Source organism: Berghia stephanieae, chromosome 6, assembly GCF_034508935.2.
Source record: "Berghia stephanieae isolate SIO BIC M18660-M18661 chromosome 6, UCSD_Bste_1.3, whole genome shotgun sequence".
NCBI classification, from domain to species: domain Eukaryota; kingdom Metazoa; phylum Mollusca; class Gastropoda; order Nudibranchia; family Aeolidiidae; genus Berghia; species Berghia stephanieae.
In genome coordinates, this window is record NC_088365.1 from 37,871,184 (window position 1) to 37,898,256 (window position 27,073).

The 27,073-nt window shown below is 38.6% G+C and overlaps 1 protein-coding gene across 2 annotated transcripts in view; it reads left to right on the forward strand.

The window, feature by feature from the left end:
* LOC144974990 (importin-9-like) overlaps positions 1–27,073 on the forward strand; it is a 119,979-nt gene that overhangs the window by 81,631 nt on the left and 11,275 nt on the right. For both annotated transcript variants that reach the window (XM_078918606.1, XM_078918607.1), the window contains exons 19-21: positions 4,827–5,029; positions 13,989–14,155; positions 25,699–25,832. In XM_078918606.1, the coding sequence (XP_078774732.1) occupies positions 4,827–5,029; positions 13,989–14,155; positions 25,699–25,832 (504 nt within the window). The remainder of the gene's footprint in view (positions 1–4,826; positions 5,030–13,988; positions 14,156–25,698; positions 25,833–27,073) is intronic.

The following is a 27,073-nucleotide window of genomic DNA, read 5'->3' on the forward strand; positions in this document are numbered from 1 at the left end:
AAGCCATTAGGTTCAAAGACCTAATTACATAGAAACCCCCTCTCACACACACATTCAATCAAAGTGGAAATGAAATGGCATGTCAATGGTAAGTTGTCTACCACCCCCTCCTTATTGTTGTGTTGAAAATCCAGTCAGTCCCAAAGCATCAACTCACGAGCGAGAACATCTCGCTTGCGTGATTCTACACCCCAACTTTCCTCATTTTTCACCTGCCAGTCACCCGTTGTCTTCCTTTTCCAGTCTGCGATCGTGGTGCTGGCCAAACCCAAGTGCAGTGATTGAAGTGTTTGCCTCCCCCCCCCCCCCCCCCCCCCCCCCCCCACCCATTACCCTCATCTTATACTTACGCTCTGTTTAATATCGCCGGGCATTATTACATGTGGCCTCCTTCCCGAATTTTTGAAGAAAAATAGAGAGAGAAAAAGGGAAGGTGCTCTCAAGTTGTTTCGGTTTAAAGAAAGTCCTTCTTAGAAGTATTTCGGTTCATCGTAAGAATTAGTACAAAGATAATGAAGAAACTAGTACAATTTATTAAATTCTTTGCGGTTTAAGGTATTTTTCGGTTTAACTTCTTTCGGTTTAAAGTAATTTTACTGTATTATAGTTGTTGTATTGTTGTTATTATTATTATTATCTATTATTATTATTATATTATTATTATTATTATTATTATTATTATTATTATATTATTATTATTATTATTATTATTATTATTATCTCTATCATTATTACCATTATTATTATCACTATTATTTCAAAATTATTATTATTATAATTATTATTATTATTATTATTATTATTATTGTAGTTCTCATTGTTGCTGCTGTTTTTTATCATCTTTATTATTATTATTATTATTATTATTATTATTATTACAGATCTACCAACCGTCCCTGATTGTCTGGGACAGTCCCAGATTTATATTTTGGGGAAAAGCAAAAAAAAAAAAATTTTTTTAAATAATTTTTTAATTGATTTTTCTTCTATGACATCAGGCATTTTCCTGCAAAATTTTAATATACCGGTCGTTCGTAGCATTCCCGGCAGTTAGATGTTTAATTTCGAACCGAGTTGGGATGATTGTTCCTTTTTTTCTAATCAATTGTACAAGTATCGGTTTGTTTACATTTTTGTCACGTTTTCATGGTTAGTATTAGTCTTTGTAACTGGATTCAAATACCTGATTACAATGTCTTGGGTTCAATTACGGTAGATCAACCGAATCAACTGCCATATTTACATCATATTAGCAGGGTTGCCAATTTGGACTCTTGAGAAAGTGCCTGGCTTCCTAAATTTCGTTTGGCCTCCTCGGCATGTCTGATGTTAACTGTTAATTGTACATTTGGTGAAGATTCCAAGAATTGAAAAATAAAAATCATAAAAAATTTTAATCTGAGAGGACAAAATTGCGAATTAATAGAATGATGAGGCTTTATCAAGTTCAAGCCGCCATATTGAGAAACAGGTGGTATACATGATGTACGAGTATTGGTAGTCAGTTTTTACCATTCAAGTACCCCCACCAACATAGGGAGGCTCTTCTGATCAAGTCTCTGGGGTGCACTAACCCATGTGGAGCAAACACAAGACTAGAACATCTTTCATGTCCACATTGACCCCCCCCCCCCCCCCCCCCACCAAACACCAATCCTCTTTTTCTACTGCCCTTTCAATATCAAACCATTACCTCTCAAAAATTCGACCACCACACAACTTTCCCATTCCAATCACTCCCAATGGACTTCTTATTATCATCTCTTATTATTTTGCTACCACTACCACTACCACCTCAACCACCACCACCACTACTACTACTACTACTACTACTACTACTACTACTACTACTACTACTACTACTACTACTACTACTACTACTACCACTACTACTACTACTACTAGTCTCAAAGATAAACACCTCATCGAATATGGCCCTTGTGGATGAAGTTTTGAGAAGATGCAAGAAGGCAACAAGAGAGCATCTTTTTGCTTCCTCTCACAATTAGATTTATCTTTGTGATTGTATGTAGACATCTTTTTACATCTTGTTGTACATAAATACTTGGTAGTATTTAAGATTCCATTATCTTCTTCTTCTTCTTCTTCTTCTTCTTCTTCTTCTTCTTCTTCTTCTTCTTCTTCTTCGTCTTCTTCTTCTTCTCTTCTTCTTCTTCATCTTCTCTTCTTCTTCTTCTTCTTCTCTTCTTCTTCTTCTTCTTCTTCTCTTCTTCTTTTCTTTCTTCTTCTTCTTCTTCTTCTTCTTCTTCTTCTTCTTCTTCTTCTTCTTCTTCTTCTTCTTCTTCTTCTTCTTCTTCTACGTCTACTACTACTTTTAACTTTTCTTCTTCATTTTTCTCCTATATTGTTCGGTTGCCTGTAATTTCTGAGCAACATATATAAGAATATGTGTCAGATGATGACATAATCAGTTGGAAGGTGAAAATTTTGGATTAGCATTTTTTTTTCATTTTCTGAAAGAATATCTCCCCAGAGCATTTTAATCTTTATATGAAGTAAATCAGGTGATTTTTCATGAAGTTATGGTCAGATGTATGGGAAAGGTATACAGCAACTTTTCTCAAATTTCATACTTTTTTTCAACTTGACTAGCTGTTAAAAAAATATTTAGAAGTGAAATTAAGATTTTATATTTCCCGAAGATGTACACAAAGGGTTGATTTAATCATTTATGACAAGAACTCATTTTTGATAAATATTGACCTTCAACTAAACTTGGCTTGGTTCAAACCTTTTCACCATCTGACTGATTATGTCATTCACTGTCATATACACTCGAGTATGGAAATCTCGAACAAGTCGGGACTGGGCCTATTTGTTCGATATTTCCGTGTTGAGTATTTTTTACAGAGGATTTGAGGGAGGTAAATGTGGGTGGTCTTGATAAAAATCATATTATAATGATAACTGTCCGTTATTGTGAACTCTGTCAAGAGTCGATAGTGAGACAATTCAATTTCCTTTTCTTGGCCATCTTTTACAAAGTTATGAAGAGAGTTTTCACTAGTGTTGTGTTTAGTGCATCTTGTCTAGTTCAATTACAGAACTGGAATGACAATTCCCACTGCATGTGCTTGATAAAAAGACAAATCTAGCATATCACATTGTGGATCACACACTCAGCGTGCAACGTCATTACCTATGAATCCAGTACCTAAAATCACTACTATCACTATCACTCCTTAACACCCTCTTACCCCCATAGCAGGCTAAAGAGAGAGGGAGGGCATTGCTCTCACCCCACCTTCCCCACCCCTAATTGTTTGTATCATTTGAATACGTAACCATTTCTGCCTAAGGCAATCACTGCCAAGTCTCCTGTCCCTGCGATACAGGTCATTTTGCAATGGTACTGGCACCTCAGATTAAGTACCATAAAGTGAGGTATTGATTGAGTGATAGGTGGTGTGCGGGTGCGAAGGATGCTGGTCAAACATACTTCGCAATTCTCCCTAAGTTCAGCATATCCATACACACACATGCAACACACACATATAATATATGCCACACACACGCACGCATAACACATTAACTGACACTTAGTGCTACGGGGAGAGCGATGGTATCTTTCGTTTCCGTTCAACACAAACAATTATCAAAAAAGGAAAAGAAAAAGAAAAATTCAACAGACCACAAGGGAATGTACAGTTTGTTCGAGATTTCTGTGTTGGCCCCGGAAAGTGTTTGAGATTTTCGTGTTGCCAATACTAATGAAATAGAGGGATTAAAACTGTACTGGGTTTGAGATTTCCGTGCTCGAGTGTATATACAAATTTTTAGTTCAGTTACATGTGTTCTGTTTGCTTAGACTGTCAACTGTCAACGTAGTTGGTCACAGCATTCAGGCATAATCGCAGAAGGGTTTCCCTGATTCCATATTCCAAAGGTTGGGAGGTCTGTTGTTATTATTATTATTATTATTATTATTATTATTATTATTATTATTATTATTATTATTATTATTACCAGCAAAATATCCATTCTACGAATGAAACTATCTATATATTTCTTTATACATCTTGCTCTACATTTGATGATTTTCCAGACACAAGACTTCTGTGTAAACAAAATTGCTACTTTAACCGTCATCTCCTTCTGCTGTCATAACATTGCAACATATGGGCAGGAGGTCACTTGCTGTCTTCTTTACCCCTATATTTGTTTTCCGAGTTGCTTTCCGTCTCTGTATTGAAATGAGATTACTTGATTTTATCTTATCCTTCCCGGAGTCATTGGCTAAGAGGAAAACAGTCATGTGTATATTGTCAGATTCGGGAGGTGATATTTTTTTCCTTGTAAGTCGTCTTTCTGTTATAAACTGATAAATATATCTTTACTTTGAACATTGCTTATAAACATTTGAGTGTTTCCTCGTAGATCTTGCACTGGTGAGACTTTTAGGTAATCTCAAACTAATTGCATTGATGATATGCTCTTGGAATCTACATCTGTCCCCCGATTTGAACCAATTTTCTTTGTCTTCCAATTTTTTTTTACTCTCCCTTTTTCTTCCTTTTTGCTGGTGATGAAATGACTTTAATTTGTTACAAGTGCCCTAAAACCCTTAAAAACTTCAAAAATATCCTACAAATTTTATAAGAATTGGTTGAATCATGGTATCATAATAAATTCCTTTTGAAATATACTCATTGAATAACATCCCAAAATCCCTTTGGTATTTCAAGGTATATCCAGCTAAAAACCTGTGGTATTTCACGGCAATTGCTGTTTTAAGATTATGTTATTCAGTTTTGTGTAGTTATGAATCTTATTATTTCATTTCATTTTAAAAAAAAAAAAAACAGACAACAGTGGTATGCATTACACTGTACAGGTGATTTTCAGACTCCTTGATCCAAAGGAATCTGAGCACAGTGCTGCCTTTGTTGGGCGATTGGTGTCTTCAGTTATTGGAAAGTGTGGCACTCAGTTGGGGGACAACCTAGATTTGATCCTAAGGGCCTTGTTGAGTAAAATCCAACAAGCTGAAACTCTTACTGTTTTACAGGTAAGTCTGTAATTCCTTATTTCTGCTCTTGTTCAGAATAAAAATGTTTGCATCAAGAAAAAGCACTCGAGTTGACCATCTACAAAACATCTCTTATGCCCTCCTATATTTTAACGTTTAAAAAAATTTGGATATGCATATTGACAGTAATTTATCTGTCTGAGTCAGTCATTTGGGTTATTTAACAATGACAGTGATGCGAGTACTGTGGCTTGAGGTGAAATGATATGGAAATGAATAATTACAGCCAGTTATCAAAGGTATAGATCCTGACATCATACTTACCACAGAAACTCACCTCAATGATGACATTAATAAGTACAGAAAAAGATGCTGATTCTGACTGATATCATCTAGTCAAAATTAAGTTTTAAAAAGCTAGACTTTCTTTTCGTCTGCTTTTATCATCAACCAACCAGCAATATTGAGAAAATGAACCAATTACATTCATCTTCTAAATTACACAGTAAAGGACCTAGTACTCCAAATATCATACTCGCTGGCAACTTTAACCTACTAGACATCAACTGGGAAACACTCACAATAAAACAAAATCCCCATATATATCAGAGACATCAACGAGAAAATGATTGAACTTGTCCAAAAGTTCAACTTAAGTCAAATCATTATAGAAGCAACAAGGGAAAAGAACACACTTGACATTATATTAACTACATACCCTGATCTAATAGACAAAGTGAATGTTGTACCTGGAATTAGTGATCACGAAGCAGTACTATGTGACATAAAACTTAAACATAAAATACAGCGCAACCACCTCGGGATATATTAACCCATTGCCCATCATCGCCCATTCTCAACCCACCCTTAATCGTCCGTCATCACCACTATACTACCTCTCATTTTACTTCCTATAAAGGCTGTAAAATAAACTGGGGTCTGATACATGGAGCGGGACTATGGTAGTCTCAGACTATAGCAAAGTCTGAGACTTTGTAGTCTAAGACTTTGGGAAGTCAGAGACTACGGAAAGTAAGCTATTCATGGAGTCAGACTTCGTCCCTGACTATCAAGTCTCTGACTACACTTGCGAAGTCTCAGACTACAGAGGTCAATCTATTTTTAACTGGGGATTCCTCAGAAACGTACCGCAACACGTCATAGAAATGTGTTACTTTTCCAGCTGCGCATGCGTCATACAAAGTGGCACAGAAATCATATCTATTTCGTGTTTGTTTTGATCGTTTTTTTGTTTTGTTTTGTTGTTGTTTTTTCCCCGCAAATAAAAATAGTGTGAGACAAGTTTAGGGGTGTAAAAATTGTTTGAGAATGTGTGTGTGTGTAATGTTTTTAGTAAATATAAATAACGATGGCACTTAAATGATTCTTATCCACGGTGTAGCATTGTTCTAAGCAGAGAGCGGTGGGCGCTGCCTGGAGCATGGGGTCCCGAAAATACTAACGAAAGAGTGATGATGGAGAGGAATCGGTGGAAACAATACAGACAATGGGCGTTTCGGGTACAAACCCTTCGTCGGCACAACAATAAACAAATAAACGTTGAAAACAAATAAGATGAAATGCAGTATAAATAGCATCATCTGTACTCAACGATGGTTGGAGTGTGAACGAATCGTTAGCGCGGTGTGATAGAAATGATAAGGCCAGTGAGAGACGTGAAATTTCTAGAAAATAATGGACGATAAAAGACATAAAGAAATGTAATAGTTGTAGTAGTAGATAGTAGTAGTAGTAGTAGTAGTTAGTAGTAGTAGTATAGTAGATAGTAGTAGTAGTAGAAGTAGTAGTAATGTAGTATTGTAATATTAGTATAGTAGTAGTAGTAGTAATAGATTAGTAGTAGTAGTAGTTGTTGTTGTTGTAGAGTTGTAGTAGTAGTAGCAGCAGTAGTAGAAGTTGTAGTAGTAGTAGTTGTTATGTAGTGGGAGTAATGATAATAGTGAAAGTAGCAGCAGCAACAGTAGTAGTAGTGTAGTAGTAGTAGTATAGTAGTAGTAGAGTAGTATAGGAGAGAGGAGGAAGTACTATGAAACTGTGGTTGGGGGGGGGGGGGGGGGGGGAGGGGAGGAGGGTGGAGGGGGGGGGGGGGGGGGGGGGGGGGAAGGAGGAGTCCCTGCAGAGTGTTTTGAATGGGCAAGATGAGGAGTGTATGTGCGATTGTCGAATCTTCGAGAAAAGTAAAGATATGAAAATAAACAAAACCAAAAAATAAATAAATAAATATAAAATCAAAAACTGTCGGGTATTCTTGTTCTAATCACTGTACAATTACTTCCCCCAGCGTAGAGGACATATTATGATTTTGAAATTTAGTCTCAGACTACGATATTTACACCTGCTAAATCGCGGGTGTAAATTTCACCCGTTTAGTCCCTCGTTTAGTCTAAGACTTCACGTAGTCCGGCTTCATGAATATCTTACAACGCCTTTTAGTCTGAGACAACGGATTTAGTCTAGGACGATCGTCGTAGTCCCGCTCCATGAATCAGACCCCTGGAGATTATTACTTTTCTGCATTAAATTCCTGAATAAATTCCCTTTCATTGAATATAAATTTCGTCTCAGAATTCTCCATGATCGCAAATTTATAATAGGTCAAACAAACTGAAATCTTTCTTGGTCAAAATGGTGTTCAACTTTCTGACTGACTTACTTCGTGACCAGCTTGATGATGATAATATTGATATAAATGATAGAGAATTTTATGAAAGTTTATTCTTTTTATTTGATTATCTCATAAATAATTTTAAAAACTTGTACCAAATAATTTATGCAGAGTACAGGTTGTGATTGTCTGAAGCAATCTGGAATTTTAAAAGATAAATTTCATCATTTTATTCATTTAGTTTAAATTCTGTCAACCTTTATCACATTTGAGTGACGTATGCTGACCCTGAAATGGCCTATGAAATGTCATATGAGTATGAGTGTTTTCTATTAATAATAACGGGTAAACCCTTTGATAAAAATGCATACAATTAGAAAAGAGGTCAATCTATCCTCATGGCTGCGTACGAATGCAGTTCAAGTAGAAATCATCTACTTTTTGAGGCTGTTTCCTACATTTCTTGAATTATTTGTGATGGCAGGTTAAGTTATTAGAATGAGGTCAAAATTTTAGACATGTAGCATAAGTACTTTTTCCGTTGGACATCTAAACACCAACTGTTATGTCTATGACACCAACCCATCTACCAGCAAACCTCCTCTCTTCCACCACGCCCATCACCACATCTACAAACATTGCTAGGCTACCGATTGTGATAAATTTGGTTGACATGACGAGCCCATTAATGGCAGGGGGTGGTAGGATACTTGTGACATCACGTGATTGTTGTAATAAAGTGAACACATTAAGAAAAAGAATTTACACAAATAAATATGTTTTTCTGTTACATTGTTCATATTGTAAAATAACATTTGAGCTAAATTATGGGAAATACTTTGGAATTCAGTAATCTTCAAATGATATTCTATACCACCCTTTCTCAATAAAACAAAATGGACTCGCCCAGTTTCTCAGAATTGGACTATCGTCTATACTTATATAGGCATATTATTATTTTGTATTAACTTTGCAGTCTCCTTTGAAATTTTCTCCAACATGATTTTAGCTTCTTTCTATTTCATTTCTCTCTCTCTCTCTCTCTCTCTCTCTCTCTCTCTCTCTCTCTCTCTCTCTCTCTCTCTCTCTCTCTCTCTCTCTCTCTCTCTCTGTCTCTCTCTCTCTCTCTCTCTCCTTTTTCTCCCTCTCTCTCTCTTTTCTCTCTCTCTCTTTTCTCTCTCTTCTCTCTCTCTCTCTCTCTCTCTCTCTCTCTTCTCTCTCTCTCTCTCTCTCTCTCTCTCTCTCTCTCTCTCTCTTTCTCTCTCTCTCTCTCTCTCTCTCTCTCTCGTCTCTTCTCTTTCTCTTTTCCTCTCCTCTTTCCATTCTTTGTCCCCCCTCTTCTCTCTCTCTCTCTCTCTCTCTCTCTCTCTCTCTCTCTCTCTCTCTCTCTCTCTCTCTTCTCTCTCTCTCTCTTTTCTCTCTCTCTCTCTCTCTCTCTTTTCTCTCTCTCTCTCTTCTCTCTCTCTCTCTCTCTCTCTCTCTCTCTTTCTCTCTCTCTTTTTCCTATTCTCTTTTCTCCTCCCCCCTCCTCTCTCTCTCTCTCTCTTTCTCTTTCTTCTCTCTTTTTCATCATCTCTCCCCCTCTCTCTCTACTCTCTCTCTCTTTTATCATCCTTCATCTCTCTCTCTCTCTCTCTCTCTCTCTCTCTCTCTCTCTCTCTCTCTCTCTCTCTCTCTCTCTCTCTCTCTCTCTCTATTTATTTACAACACGTTCAAACTAACTCTGTCATTATTTTTCACATCAACAACTTTTACTTTCAAATATATCTGAAATCTATCAAGATAACGCATGTTTGACCACAGGAATAGACTTTAATTCTGTTTTTAATGTACAGGAATACCAAATTTGATAAATTTATCTTGATTTATGCTAAAGTTATGGCACAATTTCATTAAAATAAAACCAAGATAAGGTACAACTTTTTAGAAATAAATCCCTTTATAAGGGTTATACAAAATATTGTGACCAAAAAATAATCCCATAACTTTTGAAATTATTAATGGATTTTCAAAATTTAAAAACCTCTGTTTTCAGTTCAAATGGAGCTTTGATATAATAGTAGTTTTAAGTCAATATGTCGAAAACTAACAATAAAAAATTTATAATTGCTAACTTTTATTTTTTGTCTGTTTTTAACCCTCAAATTCAATAACAAGTACCTTCAATGCTATACTATAACAGTATTCCACTTCGATACTTTGAAGCCTAACAGTGTGAGTCACACATTCGCACAGTTTTTCAGGCCTTTTTAAATTTGCCAGGTGGCATCTCTGATTGAGGGATTAAAACATGAATTAAGAAACAGCTACAAAATTTTTCATAAACAGTCATCTGCTTAAAACATCAACAAAAACTGAGAAGATTTTAAAACAACACTCATGGAATTGATTGACAAATGCATTCCGAAGGAAAGGATAAGTGGAAGACCTCACTTACCATGGATTACCCATAAAATCAAATGTCTGATTAATTTTCTTTTAAAACAAAGCTGATACAACAAAGCCAAATTGCATAACAGAGAGGAAGACTGGAATGAGTTTCGCAGACTCCGTTGTGAAGTACACACAGAACTTAAAAAAGAAAATGACAAATATGTAAATAATATGCTTGAGCCTGAGACAACTGACGGTAGTCTAAATGGCAAAATTACGATCAGATTCTGGAAATACATCTGTTCTGGGCGTAAAGATGCTTCCAGTATACAAACAAGTCTTTCAAACCCCTGAGGGCTCAGATATGACAGACACAGAAGGAAAATGCAATGTATTCAACAAATAGTATGAAAGTGTGTTTCCTATAGAAGACCCCTCAATGCCAAACATAGGTAAAAGCAACATACCATCTATGCCAAGACTCAACATAACCACATACGGTATACAAATGCAGCTGCAACAACTAAACCCATGCAAGGCAGTAGGGCCAGACCTCATAATACTTAAAGAATGTGCTGATGAAATAGCCCCGTTCCTATGTAAGATTTTCCAAGAATCCCTGAACATTGGAACAGTGACTACTGACTGGAAGCATGCCCATAGTGGGCAGGAAGGTACTTACTGTGTCTTCTATCCTCCTATATCTGTTTTCCAACTTGCTTTCTGTCTTTGTCTTGGAATGAGATTACTTGGTTTTGTCTTGGCCCTGGCTGGATGCCCTTGCTGAGAAGGAAACACTCAAATGTATAGATAGTTTTGGGAGATGATATTTTTTCCCCTGTAAATCACCTCTCTGTTATGCACTGTGTTATGTTTTGTTTACATATTATGAATGATTTGTAAACATTTGAGTGTATTCCTCTTAGTGGAGACCTGTGCTTGTGTCTGGAGGAGACTTTTAGGTGATTTCAAACTAAATACTTTGATAGTGTGCTCTTGGAATCTACATCTGTTTCCTATTTGAACCAATTCCCGTTTGTCTTACCTTTTCTTGGGTGCTTTAATTGTAATTCTAGAACTTTTTACAATCCCATTTTCTTCCTTTTTACTGGCACCAATATGACCTCAATATGTTGCAAGCACCGTAAAACCCTTAAAAACAAAACAATTTATAAAAAGGGCAAATGAAATCTAACTTCAAATTATAGACCTGTATTTTTAATTTCAGTCGTATGCAAGATACTAGAACACATTATATTCATTCTGTCATGGAACACTACAACAAACACGTCATACTAGTCAACCACCTGCACGGCTTCAGGAAAAAGCGGTCATTAATTAATCAATACAATAGAAGAAATTGCAAGGTCACTAGACAATAAAAAAACAAATGGATTTCCTGGTACTAGACTTCTCTAAAGCGTTTGCATTGTACCACACAAATGATTACTATTAAATTTCCAGCAAAGCGGAATTCGGAATATTGGAGGTAATGATACATATCAGTCGAAGAATATGGAACGATAACCGCAGAATCTTCTATTTTGGTTCAAGGACTACTTTGCAATCGAATGCAACAAGTTGTCATTGACGGAAACTCAAGCAAAAAATGTAACGTATTATCAGGAGTGCCGCAAGGAACAGTACTTGGGCCTTTATGCTTCTTAATATTTATGAATGATCTTGGAAACGAATTATCTCCACAAACAAGGCTTAAAATGTTCGCCTTCTTTTCGTGACAATAGACAGTAGCGCAGATGCACATGAACTCCAGAAAGATCTTGATTCCTTTCAGAAAATGGTCAGATATATGGCACATGAATTTCTTTCCTTCAAAATGCTATGTTATGTCAATATCAAACAGGAAAGAGTCTTATACTCACAATAACATAGTGCTGCGAAGTTAGTTAGCCAGCATTAAAGCTTAATAGCCAATAATCTCAACACAAACATGTAACATAGAAACGATTGAGACATTGAGTATGCTCCAGTATTTGGGGTGAATTTTTAATTCAGAAAAGTGAGTGGAGCAGGCATTTATGTTGATAATAACAAGAAATTGAGTGAGTAGGACAGTGCCAGAAGACAACAGAATAAAAACTTCATGACGGCATTGGGGACTCGAACCTTAATGCAGACCTGCCGTTCATACCGATTAATCGGTATCATACCGATTTGCAAGACCTTTTTTTCGTATTTACCGATTTCCCGATTTACTTGCCGATCGTACCGATTTCACCAAGTGACCAAGGGCCCGCAGCCCTCCACCCCTCTCTTTTACGTTTACTTTGTGCTTTACGTTGCACGTTAAAATTTTCAAGTCTCGTGAACTTTGACCCGTCCCGCGATACCTCGATAGATCACATGACGTAGCGAGCCTCTTTGTGATGCCCTCACACAGATAGAAAACACACACGGCGCGTTATTTAGTTTTCATTTCCTTTGTGAAGCGACAGCGAGCTGTACTGATAAACCACCGCGGTCCCTGGCTTCTGACTCTTTACCAAGTGCCACCATCTTTAAATAAGTTAGTAGTCTGATTGCCAGATTGGCGTTGTGCGTGCCATTTTGGGTGTTGGGGAAATATAAGGGGGGGGGGGATAATTGGATAATTTTACGTCTCATACTGATTTTTTTCCCCAGATACTGATTTTTTTACAATGTCATACTGATTTCCTTTTTCGTGAAGTGGCAGGTCTGTTAATGGTATGACAACTCTGCCTGGCCAGGGAGATCGTGAGTCAAAAATTCACCCCAAATACCGGAGCAGTCACTTGAATGGAAACCATTGAAAAATCGCTGATCAACTACCCAGACTCACCATTCATCATCCCAAATTACAAATCAGATAGGTACACTAGACTAGATGCAATGCATCACAAATACATAAAACCATTTACAAGAAAAGACACATACAAACACAGGTTTTTTCCCAGGATCAATAAATGACTGGAATGCCCTGCCACCGGACATAACGAACGTTGAATGCTTGGAAACTTTCAAAACATTTTCTAATCCTCTCCTTACCACTTACAGAAAAATCGTCACATTTGTTACGACACACAATTTACATTTTTCTTATTCAGATTTATTTTGTACATCACACACTTTGAAGAATGATCTTTGTTTAATTAATAAGAACATAAAGTTGTTTTGTAGAGAGCTTATCTGAGTTAAAATAATCAATTTTTCTGTTGGGTAAGCCTGCCATTTTGGGAATATACTGAAAAGGATAGGTAAGGAGAGAGTTAATGCATTTGCTCATCAAGGTAATCTGTGTGACTGTTCCCTGTTTTGATTGGACTGTAACTGTGAACATTTACAGTGATGGGCATATGGGGCCTTTTGTTAATGCAAGCAATTGAAGATAGAAGAAGATGATGATGATAATAATAATAATAATATGATAATAATAATAATTTTAAAAAAAACCTAAGATCTTTATTGTTCATGAATGTGGCAATTTGTAATTAATTTAGTTAAACTTCCGTATGAGCACACCCAGAAATGTAGAAGTTGATATGCCGAACATGCCATTTAACTTAAGAAAAGGAGTAACACAAAGGTGTAAAAACAATGAAACATAAATGATACATCTATTACCTGTACAACATTTAAACAAGATTACATTTTAATACGATGAAAACAAACCGGTCATCTCCATCTCCATACACATACACACATCCTCACGCTCACAAGACTAAACAAGGACTGACATAAAATAAAGTCAAACCAAGGTCCTTGTGTTAGGTTTAAGACAACTCTAAATGTTAAGGGAGGAGACAAAATATTGTTTACCTCTCTTTTACCATAACAGCAAGGGTACATTCGTCAGTACTGATCAATATGTGCGAGCGGCCATTGACCAGTACTGACCAACAGCCACTTAAATATTTTTTTTATTGGCATCTCTGGAAATCATTGGACATTCCACATCTGATTTGAATTCTTGCAAAGAAATTTTCTTAATTTCAATAAATGATTTGATTGGATCCTCAGAATCTTCTTCTAGTCTTTGCCCATCTGATGCTTTCTCAACTTGAAGCAGTTTTAGATTTCCTGACAAGTGTCCCTGGCCCAACAGGCAAACCAGCTCTTGAGTTTGTCCTCGTTGAATGGCTCTCCAAGCAACACAATTTTTATGGTAGCTACGACAGAAAAATTAGGTAAGTCATTTTACACACTTCTCTGCTAGGGCAACCATCAATAAAATTGCTATCACCATCACTACCAGTCATGCTCCTTACGAACAGGAGTCAATGAGTTACCAATTGTAATAATTCTGTCATCTGCATTTTTTGCGGTCGCAAATATCAGGGCGATCCGCAAATTTTGGCAAATTTTGGGAAAATTGGCAAATCGCGTGGCAAATTTTGGGGAAAAAAAGAAGCAAAAACAAAATAACGAAAAAAAAAGTGAAAAACTTGAGAAATGTTGCAGCTTTGCCTGGGCCCAAACCAAGGGAAGCTACTCTCTACGGATAATGATCCTTTAAAATCTTTGTAACAAGGCTATTGTGTAAATTAATAAATGTAGCCTCCTTAAATGTAATAAATTGTCTTTTATATATATTTTTTTCTGTATCGCGTGTTAATTTTTACTGAAACGATTCGTTCTCCTCGGCAAATTTTTTGGCCAATTTTGGGGGGTTTTTTGGCAACTTTTGGCAAATTTTAGGTCCCAATTTGGCAAAAAATGCAGATGACAGATAATTTGTTATTAATTTGCATTATAATATCTATTGATTGTTATGCACTAATTATTTCTTTGAATTGTTATTTTTAAACACATATGATTTCTGTTTCGATGGGATATACAGTGGTGCCAAAACTCCAGTTTCACTTGAAAAAAATCCGGCCTGGAGCAAAAAATTCCGGGTTTCGGGCAACGTCCGTCAAATTCTGGTGAGGTCAAATTGTTCCAAGGATACACACACACACACTCTCTCTCTCTCTCTCTCTCTCTCTCTCTCTCTCTCTCTCTCTCTCTCTCTCTCTCTCTCTCTCTCTCTCTCTCTCTCTCTTTCTCTCTCTTCACACAAACACACACACACACACAAATCAATGAATTGCGCTCATTTTTAAAAATTCAGGATTAGTTTTCATGTTCATTTTACAGTACTTACAATAATAGGTCATCACAAACTTTCTTGGGTGCTTTAATTGTAATTCAAGACCTCTTTACTATCCCATTTTCTTTCTTTTTACTGGCGCTGATATGACTTTAATGTATTGCAAGCGCCGTAAAACTCTTTTAATAACTAACAAACGAAACTTCTTCCACCACCACCACTACTACTACTACTACTACCACTACTACTACCACTACTACTACTACTACTACTACTACTACTACTACTAATTAAAAGTGTAATTGCGTTTGGCTGCACCATATGGTTTGGAGGATGCCGACTTAAAGATAAATCAAAAATTTCAAAATCTATCAAAGAGGCATCAAAAATAATAAACTATCCTCTTGATGGAGTAGAAAGAATTCATGGAAAAGCAATAGAAAGGAAAGCATTCTCAATTACCAACAATAAAAAACATATTTTATACCATGAATTTAGTCTTTTACCATCTGGGAGAAGGTTTTGTCAGATTAAATGTAGAACTAACAAGTATAAATCAATGTTCGTTCCATCAGCAATAAAAATTTTGAATATTTCATATGGTACAGAAAAACCAAGGATTGATTCATTGACTGATAACTGATTAATTTATTTAATGTAAGATTAACTGACCAATTGATAATGATGATAATTTTTGGTGTCGAATTGCCACAATCGTAACAAATTGAAAACGAAATGAATATGTTTATGTTGTGTATATCGCACATGTGAAAGAAAGAGAGGAAGAGAGAGAGAGAGAGAGAAAATAAGTAGGAGTGAAATATCTGTTCAATGTTACAGTTATCGTTTAACGTTATAACAAGTGTAACTAAATGACAAATTGCCATATTTATGGACAATAAAGATCTATTATTATTATTATTATTATTATTATTATTATTATTATTATATTATTATTATTATTATTATATTATTATTATTATATTACTACTACTACTACTACTACTACTACTACTACTACTACTACTACTACGACTACTAGTGCGACTACTACTACTACTACTACTACTACTACTACTACTACTACTATTACTACTACTACTACTACTACCACTACTACTACTACTACTACTATTACTGCTACTACCACTACCACCATCACCTCCTCCTCCTTCTCCTCATCCTCCTCCTCCTCTTCATCTTCCTCCTCCTCCTCCTCCTTCTCCTCCTCCTCCTCCACCACCACCACCACCATTTGAGTGTATTCCTCTTTGTTGGATCTTGTGCTTGTGTCCGGATGAGACTTATAGGTGATCTCAAACTAAGCACATTGACGGTATGCTCTTGGAATCTACATTTGATCCCTATTTGTTCCCAGTTCCCCTCCTTTTTCTAGGGTGCTTTAATTCTAATTCTAGAATTTGACTATCCCATTTTCTTCCTTTATATTGGTGCTGATATAACCTAAATATGTTGCAAGCACCGTTAAACCCTTAAAATCTAACCCAACTGCCACTACTACTACTACTACTACTACTACTACTACTACTACTACTACTACTACTACTACTACTACTACTACTACTACTACTACTACTACTACTATACTACTACTACTACTACTACTACCTACTACTACTACTAACTACTACTTCTACTCCCACTACTTCTACTCCCACTACTACTACTCCTACTACTACTACTACTACTACTACTACTACTACTACTTCTACCACCAATACTTCTTTGACTACTTTTTATATTACATTCGCATCTGGCATATCATTCAAAGAGACATTTTAGAAAGAAAATGGATTTCTAAATATTATATTTACTCCCTCGCTCCACTCTGTCATAATTACTGACATACATACACACAAACACGCTCGCGCACACATAACTTGTGAAATAATTATATTAAAGTTATTGGAAATGAGTATTTATAGAAAGTTGATCCTAAGGTAAATGTAATATGAACATAAACCATTGATTTCCGATGAAAATCTTTTAATTTCCTTGGTCGTAAATTTTGTTTCAAAGTCGTAAATTTGACTGAAATTTTGCTGGACACCCTATTTGTAGACTTCAACAAACAAATAAATCATTACAAAATTTATATAAAAAGAAAAAAATACAACAAACAAAATCTGTAAAAAACAATGCGTCTTCACAATGTGATCTCAAAATAAAATCAATCACAAGGGATCACAACAATGCTGCATGGTATCCAGCACGTAACAATTGAGGAAAAAATTATCCTCTCTTTGAGTACCTATTAAAAATGCTTCATCTGTTCTCATCATAAAGTATTTCCAAATCTTAAAAGTAAAAGTGTTACAGGTGAAACATCCATACAAACAGCAATAAGACAACAAGGTATGTGCTATTACTAGCAAAAGGTACAATACCATTGTGATAACAACAAAGCAATCATCATCACCACCATAAGCAAAACCGCAATCAACACCACCAGCAGTAGGACTGTCATCTCTTACATGAGCACCACCACCAACACCATTTCTTTGACTCCAGTCAACTAGTGTAGTCACCATCACCCCCAACCTCTGTCTCTATCACTACTACTATCGTCACCATCACCTACCCCACCACCATCAGCCCCAACTTCTGTGTCTCTATTGCTACTACTCTTGTCACCATCACCACCCTCTGTGTCTCTATTACTACTACTGTCGTCACCATCACCACCCTCTGCGTCTCTATTACTGCTACTGTCATCACCATCACCACCCTCTGTGTCTCTATTACTACTACTGTCGTCACCATCACCACCCTCTGTGTCTCTATTACTGCTACTGTCATCACCATCACCACCCTCTGTGTCTCTATTACTACTACTGAACTGTCATCACCATCACCACCCTCTGTGTCTCTATTACTACTACTGAACTGTCATCACCATCACCACCCTCTGTGTCTCTATTATTACTACTGTCATCACCATCACCACCCTCTGTGTCTCTATTACTACTACTGGTGTCTCTATCAGGGCTGGCGAGTCGGAGTCGGTAGGAGTCGGTTGTTTGAGGGTGGAGTCGGAGTCGGTTTTAGAAGTCCCGACTCCGACTCCTTACCACTTTCAGACATTGCATTTTTATGGTGTGTCTTTTTACGAACCTGCCGAAACCCGACGAATCCTGACAAAGTTATGGAAGTAGGTGGCAGTGGGGAGTGAACCTAGAACTCAGGGAAGTGTGCACTATTGGGGAGTGAACCTGGGACTGGGTTTCGTAAAAAAGAACTAGTCCTTTTTTACGAAACCCCGAAACCCGACAATATCCAGCAAAGTTATGGGAAGTAGACAACTGTGGGGAGTGAACCCGAGACTCAGGGAAGTGTACACCAGTCGGGAGTGAACCTGAGACTAAGGTTATCGGCGGGTTTCGTAAAAAAGAATTAGTGCTTTATTACGAAACCCGACAATATCCGGCAAAGTTATGGGAGTTTGGCAACAGTGGGGGGTGATCCTGGGAGTCAGGGAAGTGCACACCAGGAGATGGATAACTGTGGGTATCCGAGCCGAACTATAGGAGTTTGGTATCAGAGGAGAATGAACCTGACATTATAGAAGTTGGGCGCCAGTTGGGAGTGAACCTGGGATTCAGGGAATTACACACCAGTGGGGATTTAACCTGGGAATATGTAAAAAAGGATATCAGTGGGAAATAAACCTGGGACTAAAGGAGATGGATACCATTGAAATTTGAAGCCGGGTATGAGAGTTTGGTACCAGAGGAGAATGAACCTGACACTATAGGAGGTGGGCGCCAGTGGGGAGTGAACCTGGGACTATGTAAACAGGATATCAGTGGGAAATAAACCTGGGACTAAAGGGAGATGGATACCATTGAAAGTTGAAGCTGGATATGAGAGCTTGGTCCCAGAGGAGAATGAACCTGACACTATAGGGGGTGGGCGCCAGTGGGGAGTGAACCTGGGACTATGTAAAAAGGATATCAGTAGGAAATAAATCTGGGACTAAAGGGAGATGGATACCATTGGGAGTTGAAGCCGGATTTGGGAGTTGGGTACCAGGGGAGAGAGAAACCTGACACTATAGGAGGCGGGTGCCAGTGGGGAGTGAACCTGGGACTATGTAAAAAGGATATCAGTTGGAAATAAACCTTGGACTAAAGGGACATGGATAACATTGAAAGTTGAAGCCGAATACGAAAGTATGGTACCAGAGGAGAATGAACCTGACACTATAGGAGGTGGGCGCCAGTGGGGAGTGAACCTGGGACTATGTAAACAGGATATTAGTGGGAAATAAACCTGGGACTAAAGGGAGATGGATACCATTGAAAGTTGAAGCCGGATATGAGAGTTTGGTACCAGAGGAGAATGAACCTGACACAATAGGAGGTGGGCGCCAGTGGGGAGTGAACCTGGGACTATGTAAACAGGATATCAGTGGGAAATAAACCTGGGACTAAAGGGAGATGGATACCATTGAAAGTTGAAGCCGGATATGAGAGCTTGGTACCAGAGGAGAATGAACCTGACACTATAGGGGGTGGGCGCCAGTGGGGAGTGAACCTGGGACTATGTAAACAGGATATCAGTGGGAAATAAACCTTTGACTAAAGGGACATGCAGTGATGCCAAAACTCCGGTTTCACCGGAAAAAACTCCGGTCTGGAGCAAAAAATTCCGGGCTCCGGGCAACTTCCGTCAAATTCCGGTGAGGTCAATTTGTTCCAAGGATACCCCCCCCCCCCCCCCCCCCCCCCAATCACCACATCATCATCATTGCCACTAGTATTACAACCATCATCATACCACTACTACTGCAACCACCACCACATCATCATCACTACCACTACTACCACAATCACCACCACCACCACATCATCGGTACCACAACTACTACTACTACTACAACCACAACCACCACATCATCATCACTACCACTACCACAACTACCATCACTATTATAACCACCACCACATCATCACTACCACTACTACTGCAACCACCACCACATCATCATCACTACCACTACTACCACAACCACCACCACATCATCAGTACCACAACTACTACTACTACAACCACCACCACCACCATATCATCATCACTACCACTACCACAACTACCATCACTATTAAAACCACCACCACATCATCATCACTACCACTACTACTACAACCACCACCACATCATCATCACTACTACTACTACTACTACTACTACTACTACTACTACAACCACCACAACCAAATCGTCATCACTACCACTACTACTACTACTGAAACCACCACTACCACATCATCATCAATACCACTACTAATAATAATAATAATAATAATAATAATAATAGATCTTTATTGTCCATAAATATGGTAATTTGTCATTTAGTTACACTTGTCATAACGTTATATGATAACTATAACATTGAACAGACACCTCTACCCATTCTCTCTCTCTTCCTCTCTTTCTTTCACGCGTGCGACATACACAACATTAACATATTCATTTCATTTTCAATTCGTTACATTCTTGGCAATTCAACACCAAATATTATCATCATTATCAATTGGTCACTTCATCTAACATTAAACAAATTAATCAGTCAATCAGTCAACGCATCAATCCTTGGTTTTGCTGTACCATATGAAATATTCAACATTTTTATTGCTGATGGAACGAACGTCGATTTATACTTGTTAGTTCCACTAGTACAACCACCAGTATCACATCATCACTACCACTACCACTACAATCAGCACTACCACATCATCATCACGACCTCTACTACTACAACCACCACCACCACCACCACATCATCATCACTACCACTACTACTACAACCACCACCAACACCATTACATCATCAATACCACTACTACTACAACCACCACCACCACATCATCACTACCACTACTACTGCAACCACCACCACCACATCATCATCACTGCAACTACCACTACTACTACAACCACCACTACAACATCGCTACCACTACTACTACAACCACCACCACCACCACATCATCACCATCACTACTACTACAACAACCACTACCACCACATCATCACTACCACTGCTACTACAACCACCACCACCACATCATCATCACTACAACTACTACTACAACCACATCATCATCACTACAACTACTACTACTACTACTACTACTACTACTACAACCACCACTACATCATCATCATCACTACCACTACTACTACAACCATCAGCACCACATCATCACGAGCACTACTACTACAACCACCACATCATCACTACCACTACTACTATGACCACCACCACATCATCATCACCACTACTACTACTACAACCACCACCACATCATCATTACCACTACTACTACTACAACCACCACCACATTATCATCACTACCACCACTACCACAATATCATCACTACCATTTGTACCACCATCACCACCACATCAACAACACTACCACCACTACTACAACCACCACCACATCATTATCATCACGACCACAACTACTTCAACCACCACCACCACCACCATATCATCATCACTACTACTACTACAACAACAACCACTATCACATCTTCATCATTACTACAACCACCAACACCACATTATCACCAATACTAATACTAAAATCTCTACCATTAGGTTTTGGCGCTTTACTTCATTTGAAATAAGGAAACTTTGGGATTGTATTTGGCATTGTGTTTATTTATCATAATATAATTCTAATCAGTTATCTATTTAGAACTATACGATATGTAAACACAATATCATTCCAATTCCTTTTTCTTGTGTGCGGAAATTCCTCTTTCGGCATTGAAATTCCTACGAGTGGTGTCTGAAACTCCTGTGAGCCAAATTTAAAGGTGGCGTCTCTGGACATGGATAACATTGAAAGTTGAAGCCGAATACGAAAGTATGGTACCAGAGGAGAATGAACCTGACACAATAGGAGGTGGGCGCCAGTGGAGAGTGAACCTGGGACTCAGTGAATTGCACACCAGTGGGGAGTTAACCTGGGAATATGTATAAAGGATATCAGTAGGAAATAAATCTGGGACTAAAGGGAGATGGACACCATTGGGAGTTGAAGCCGGATTTATTTTCCACTGATATCCTTTTTTAGATATTCACAGGTTAACTCCCCACTGGTGTGCAATTCCCTGATTCCCAGGTTCACTCCCCACTGGCGCCCAGCTTCTATAGTGTCAGGTTCATTCTCCTCAGGTACTCAACTCCATATCCAACTATCAACTTTCTATGGTATCCATCTCCCTTTAGTCCCAGGTTTATTTCCCACTGATATCCTTTTTACACAGTCCCAGGTTCACTCCCCACGGGTGTACACCGCCCTGATTCCCAGGATCACCCCCCCCCCCCCCCCCCCCCACTGTTGTCAAACTCCCATAACTTTGCCGGATATTGTCGGGTTTCGGCGGGTTTCGTAATAAAGCACTAATTCTTTTTTACGAAACCCGCCGAAACCGGCTGATAACCTTAGTCTCAGGTTCACTCCCGACTGATGTACACTTCCCTGAGTCTCGGGTTCACTCCCCACAGTTGTCTACTTCCCATAACGTTGCTGGATATTGTCGGGTTTCGGCGGGTTTCGTAAAAAAGCACTAGTTCTTTTTTACGAAACCCAGTCCCAGGTTCACTCCCCAATGGTGTACACTTCCCTGAGTTCTAGGTTCACTCCCCACTGCCACCTACTTCCCATAACTTTGTCGGGTTTCGCAGGGTTTCGGCGGGTTTCGTAAAAAAGACACACCGCATTTTTATATCATTCAATGTGTAATATTTTAGATACTAGATATAGATAGTATCCAGGCCTATAGAATTTGAAAAAAATTACATTGGTATTAGCTAAAGGTGAACTATGCTTCCAAAACCCCCTTTCCTCCCCAACCTTCATGCTCTCGTGCTGTACATTTAAGTTGGCATCAATGCCAATCACCCCGTACCTGACTAGAGGGAGGGGTGGGGATGCTGACTCTTCAATGTTAAAGTTAGATTATTAGAAAGTGGGATAACCATAAGACCATAAGAAGTGACTTTATTTCAGTATAAATGGTTTCAGTTTCAATATTGTCTCAATTTCACTTTTCCTCTTTTTGTTGGTCTTAATGACAGTTTTATTCATATCTTAGTTTCAGTTTCCTTTTTGTCTAGTTTCAGTTCCTTTTTTGTCCTAGTTTCAAATATGAAGCGGCTTGTATTGTTATAATACATATACTGGGGAAAAGCTAAAAGTAGCTGCGAGTGTTGGTTGCATATTATTACCTATAGATAGAATGCGCTTGCCCAAGGAGTTCACAACATTGCCATCCGGAAGTATAACAAACCAACACACAAACTCTGTGTAACCATGACTTTTATAGTCTGGTTAATACAGTTTAGTGAGAACAACTCACAAACGCGGATGGCAAAAACAATAACAAAGGCCTGAGTGACATCATCTGCATACTATCTATTAATACTATGCTTGAGGAGTCGGAGTCGGTTTCAAGGCTGGAGTCGGAGTCGGTTTAAAAATAACCGACTCCGCCAGCCCTGGTCACTATTACTACTACTGTTGTCACCATCACCACCCTCTGTGTCTCTATTACTACTACTGTTGTCACTATCACCACCCTCTGTGTCTCTATTACTACTACTGTCATCACCATCACCACCCTCTGTGTCTCTATTACTGCTACTGTTATCACCATCACCACCCTCTGTGTCTCTATCACTACTACTGTTGTCACCATCACCACCCTCTGTGTCTCTATTACTACTACTGTCATCACCATCACCACCCTCTGTGTCTCTATTACTGCTACTGTTATCACCATCACCACCCTCTGTGTCTCTATTACTGCTACTGTTATCACCATCACCACCCTCTGTGTCTCTATTACTGCTACTGTTATCACCATCACCACCCTCTGTGTCTCTATTACTACTACTGTCATCACCATCACCACCCTCTGTGTCTCTATTACTACTACTGTTGTCACCATCACCACCCTCTGTGTCTCTATTACTACTACTGTTGTCACCATCACCACCCTCTGTGTCTCTATTACTACTACTGTTGTCACTATCACCACCCTCTGTGTCTCTATTACTACTACTGTCATCACCATCACCACCCTCTGTGTCTCTATTACTGCTACTGTTATCACCATCACCACCCTCTGTGTCTCTATCACTACTACTGTTGTCACCATCACCACCTCTGTGTCTCTATTACTACTACTGTCATCACCATCACCACCCTCTGTGTCTCTATTACTGCTACTGTTATCACCATCACCACCCTCTGTGTCTCTATTACTGCTACTGTCATCACCATCACCACCCTCTGTGTCTCTATTACTGCTACTGTTATCACCATCACCACCCTCTGTATCTCTATCACTACTACTGTTGTCACCATCACCACCCTCTGTGTCTCTATTACTACTACTGTCATCACCATCACCACCCTCTGTGTCTCTATTACTGCTACTGTTATCACCATCACCACCCTCTGTGTCTCTATCACTACTACTGTTGTCACTATCACCACCCTCTGTGTCTCTATTACTACTACTGTCATCACCATCACCACCCTCTGTGTCTCTGTTACTGCTACTGTCATCACCATCACCACCCTCTGTATCTCTATCACTACTACTGTTGTCACTATCACCACCCTCTGTGTCTCTATTACTACTACTGTCATCACCATCACCACCCTCTGTGTCTCTATTACTGCTACTGTCATCACCATCACCACCCTCTGTGTCTCTATCACTACTACTGTCGTCACTATCACCACCCTCTGTGTCTCTATTACTACTACTGTCATCACCATCACCACCCTCTGTGTCTCTATTACTACTACTGGTGTCTCTATTACTACTACTAATACTGTTGTCACCATCACCACCCTCTGTGTCTCTATTACTACTACTGTCATCACTATCACCACTCTGTGTCTCTATCATTACTACTACTGTCGCCACCATCCCCACTCTGTGTCTCTATCATTACTACTACTGTCGTCACCATTGCCACTCTGTGTCTCTATCATTACTACTACTGTCGTCATCATCACCACTCTGTGTCTCTATTATTACTGACTACTACTGTCGTCACCATCACCACCCTCTGTCTCTCTATTACTACTACTGTCGTCACCATCACCACCTCTATTACTACTACTGTCGTCACCATCACCACCCTCTGTGTCTCTATTACTACTACTGTCGTCACCATCACCACTCTATGTCTCTATCATTACTACTATTGTCACCACTACTACCACCATCACCCCCAACCTCTGTGTCTCTAACTCTATTACAGCATCACCACAGTACTGTTGACCAAGATCATATTGTAATTCCTTGCCTGCATCACCTTCTTTTATTTTGGGGGGGGGGGGGGGGGGGGGGGGGGGGGGGGGGGGGGGGGGAGATTAACTTAAGGTAAAGTTATTTGACTGCAGGCAAGGAATTACAATATGATCTTGGTCAATAGAACCAGGCATATGTATTATTTTTGCATATTTTAATCCTTGCAACCAAGAGGGAAGTTTTCAAAACACACACACACACAAAGAAGTGAATAATCAATATGGAAATGAATAATCAATATGTCATTTTTAACTGTTCTTTCCACAGTATTTTGGCATTATGTAAGCTACTGCAGCACTCCATCAACCAAAATGATTTGAGATTACAAGACATCATTGTGCAAGGAGAATTGATACCCCAGCCAAACAGCGGAATCCGCACTAGGTCCAAGGCTAAAACTGGTGTGTTCTAGTTTTTGCTGAAATTGTTATTCCTGTGTAATTGTCTGGAAATGTCCATGTGAAGTATGTATATCTATATTAATAAAAGAAAGAGCAAGTCTGTGTGTGTGTCGACTACAGGAAAAACCAGACTACTATCTGTTATGAAAATTAGCCAGTATATTAACATTTTTATCCTTCTGATGCAAGATGTGGAGATTTTTACAATTTAGTGGATTTTAGAATGGGCATGTAAAAGTTTTTAATCAATTCTATTAGAAAAGAGGAATGGGGTACAATATACAGATTAAGAACAAATGTGACCTATCGTCTCTAAACAGTATTATGTCGGAACGAACCAAATGCCTAAAAGCCGAATTTAATGTTAAACTGGTTAAAAATATAAATTGTTGCATTAATAATAATAATGATAATGCTGAAAACTTATATAGCGCTATAACTCCGAGACACCAGACTCTAAGCGCTTAAATTACAAATTACTTTGGCTGAAACATAATTATTTACACACACAAGCACACACACACACACACGCACACACACACACACAACACAAACTTAACCTATCTTGCTTCTCATACCATGTACTAAAATCGAAACAGATATGTTTATAAGCGAACATTTAAAAACAGACAAAGATTCTTTTTCACGATTGCTCTGCTGTAAGGATTTCCAAATAGAGGGTCCGAAATGAGAAAAGGATCTCATTCCAGCATTTTTCCGAATTCGAGGGACAACTAGTTTGGTGGAATCACTGGCCCAACGTAAGGGGCGGGGATTTGAATATCTTTCAATTTTTTCCAAAAGGTAGGAAGGGGCAGTACCTTCAAGACAACGATACACTAAAACACAAGCTTTGAATTTAATCCTTTTCCCAACAGGCAGCCAATACAGGTCATGAAGTAGAGGTCCGGCAGAGTCGCACCTACGCTTCATGAATACTAGTCTGGCAGCGCTGTTTTGGACAATCTGAAGACGTTTCAGATTGTATTGCGAAACGCCAAACAACAGAGCATTACAATAATCCATTCTCGATAGTACGAGGGACACAACCAGGTGCTTGGTCACATCCTCAGATATGAACCGTCTAATGGAAGCAATATTTTTTAGTTGGAAAAAGAGAGATCTAACCAAATTATTAACCTGATGCTCCATCGACAGTCCAGAGTCTAAGAATGTGCCAAGGTTTTTCACTTTGTCAACAATTTGAATGGAGGCATCCCCCAACTTCAAATCTGTTTCAC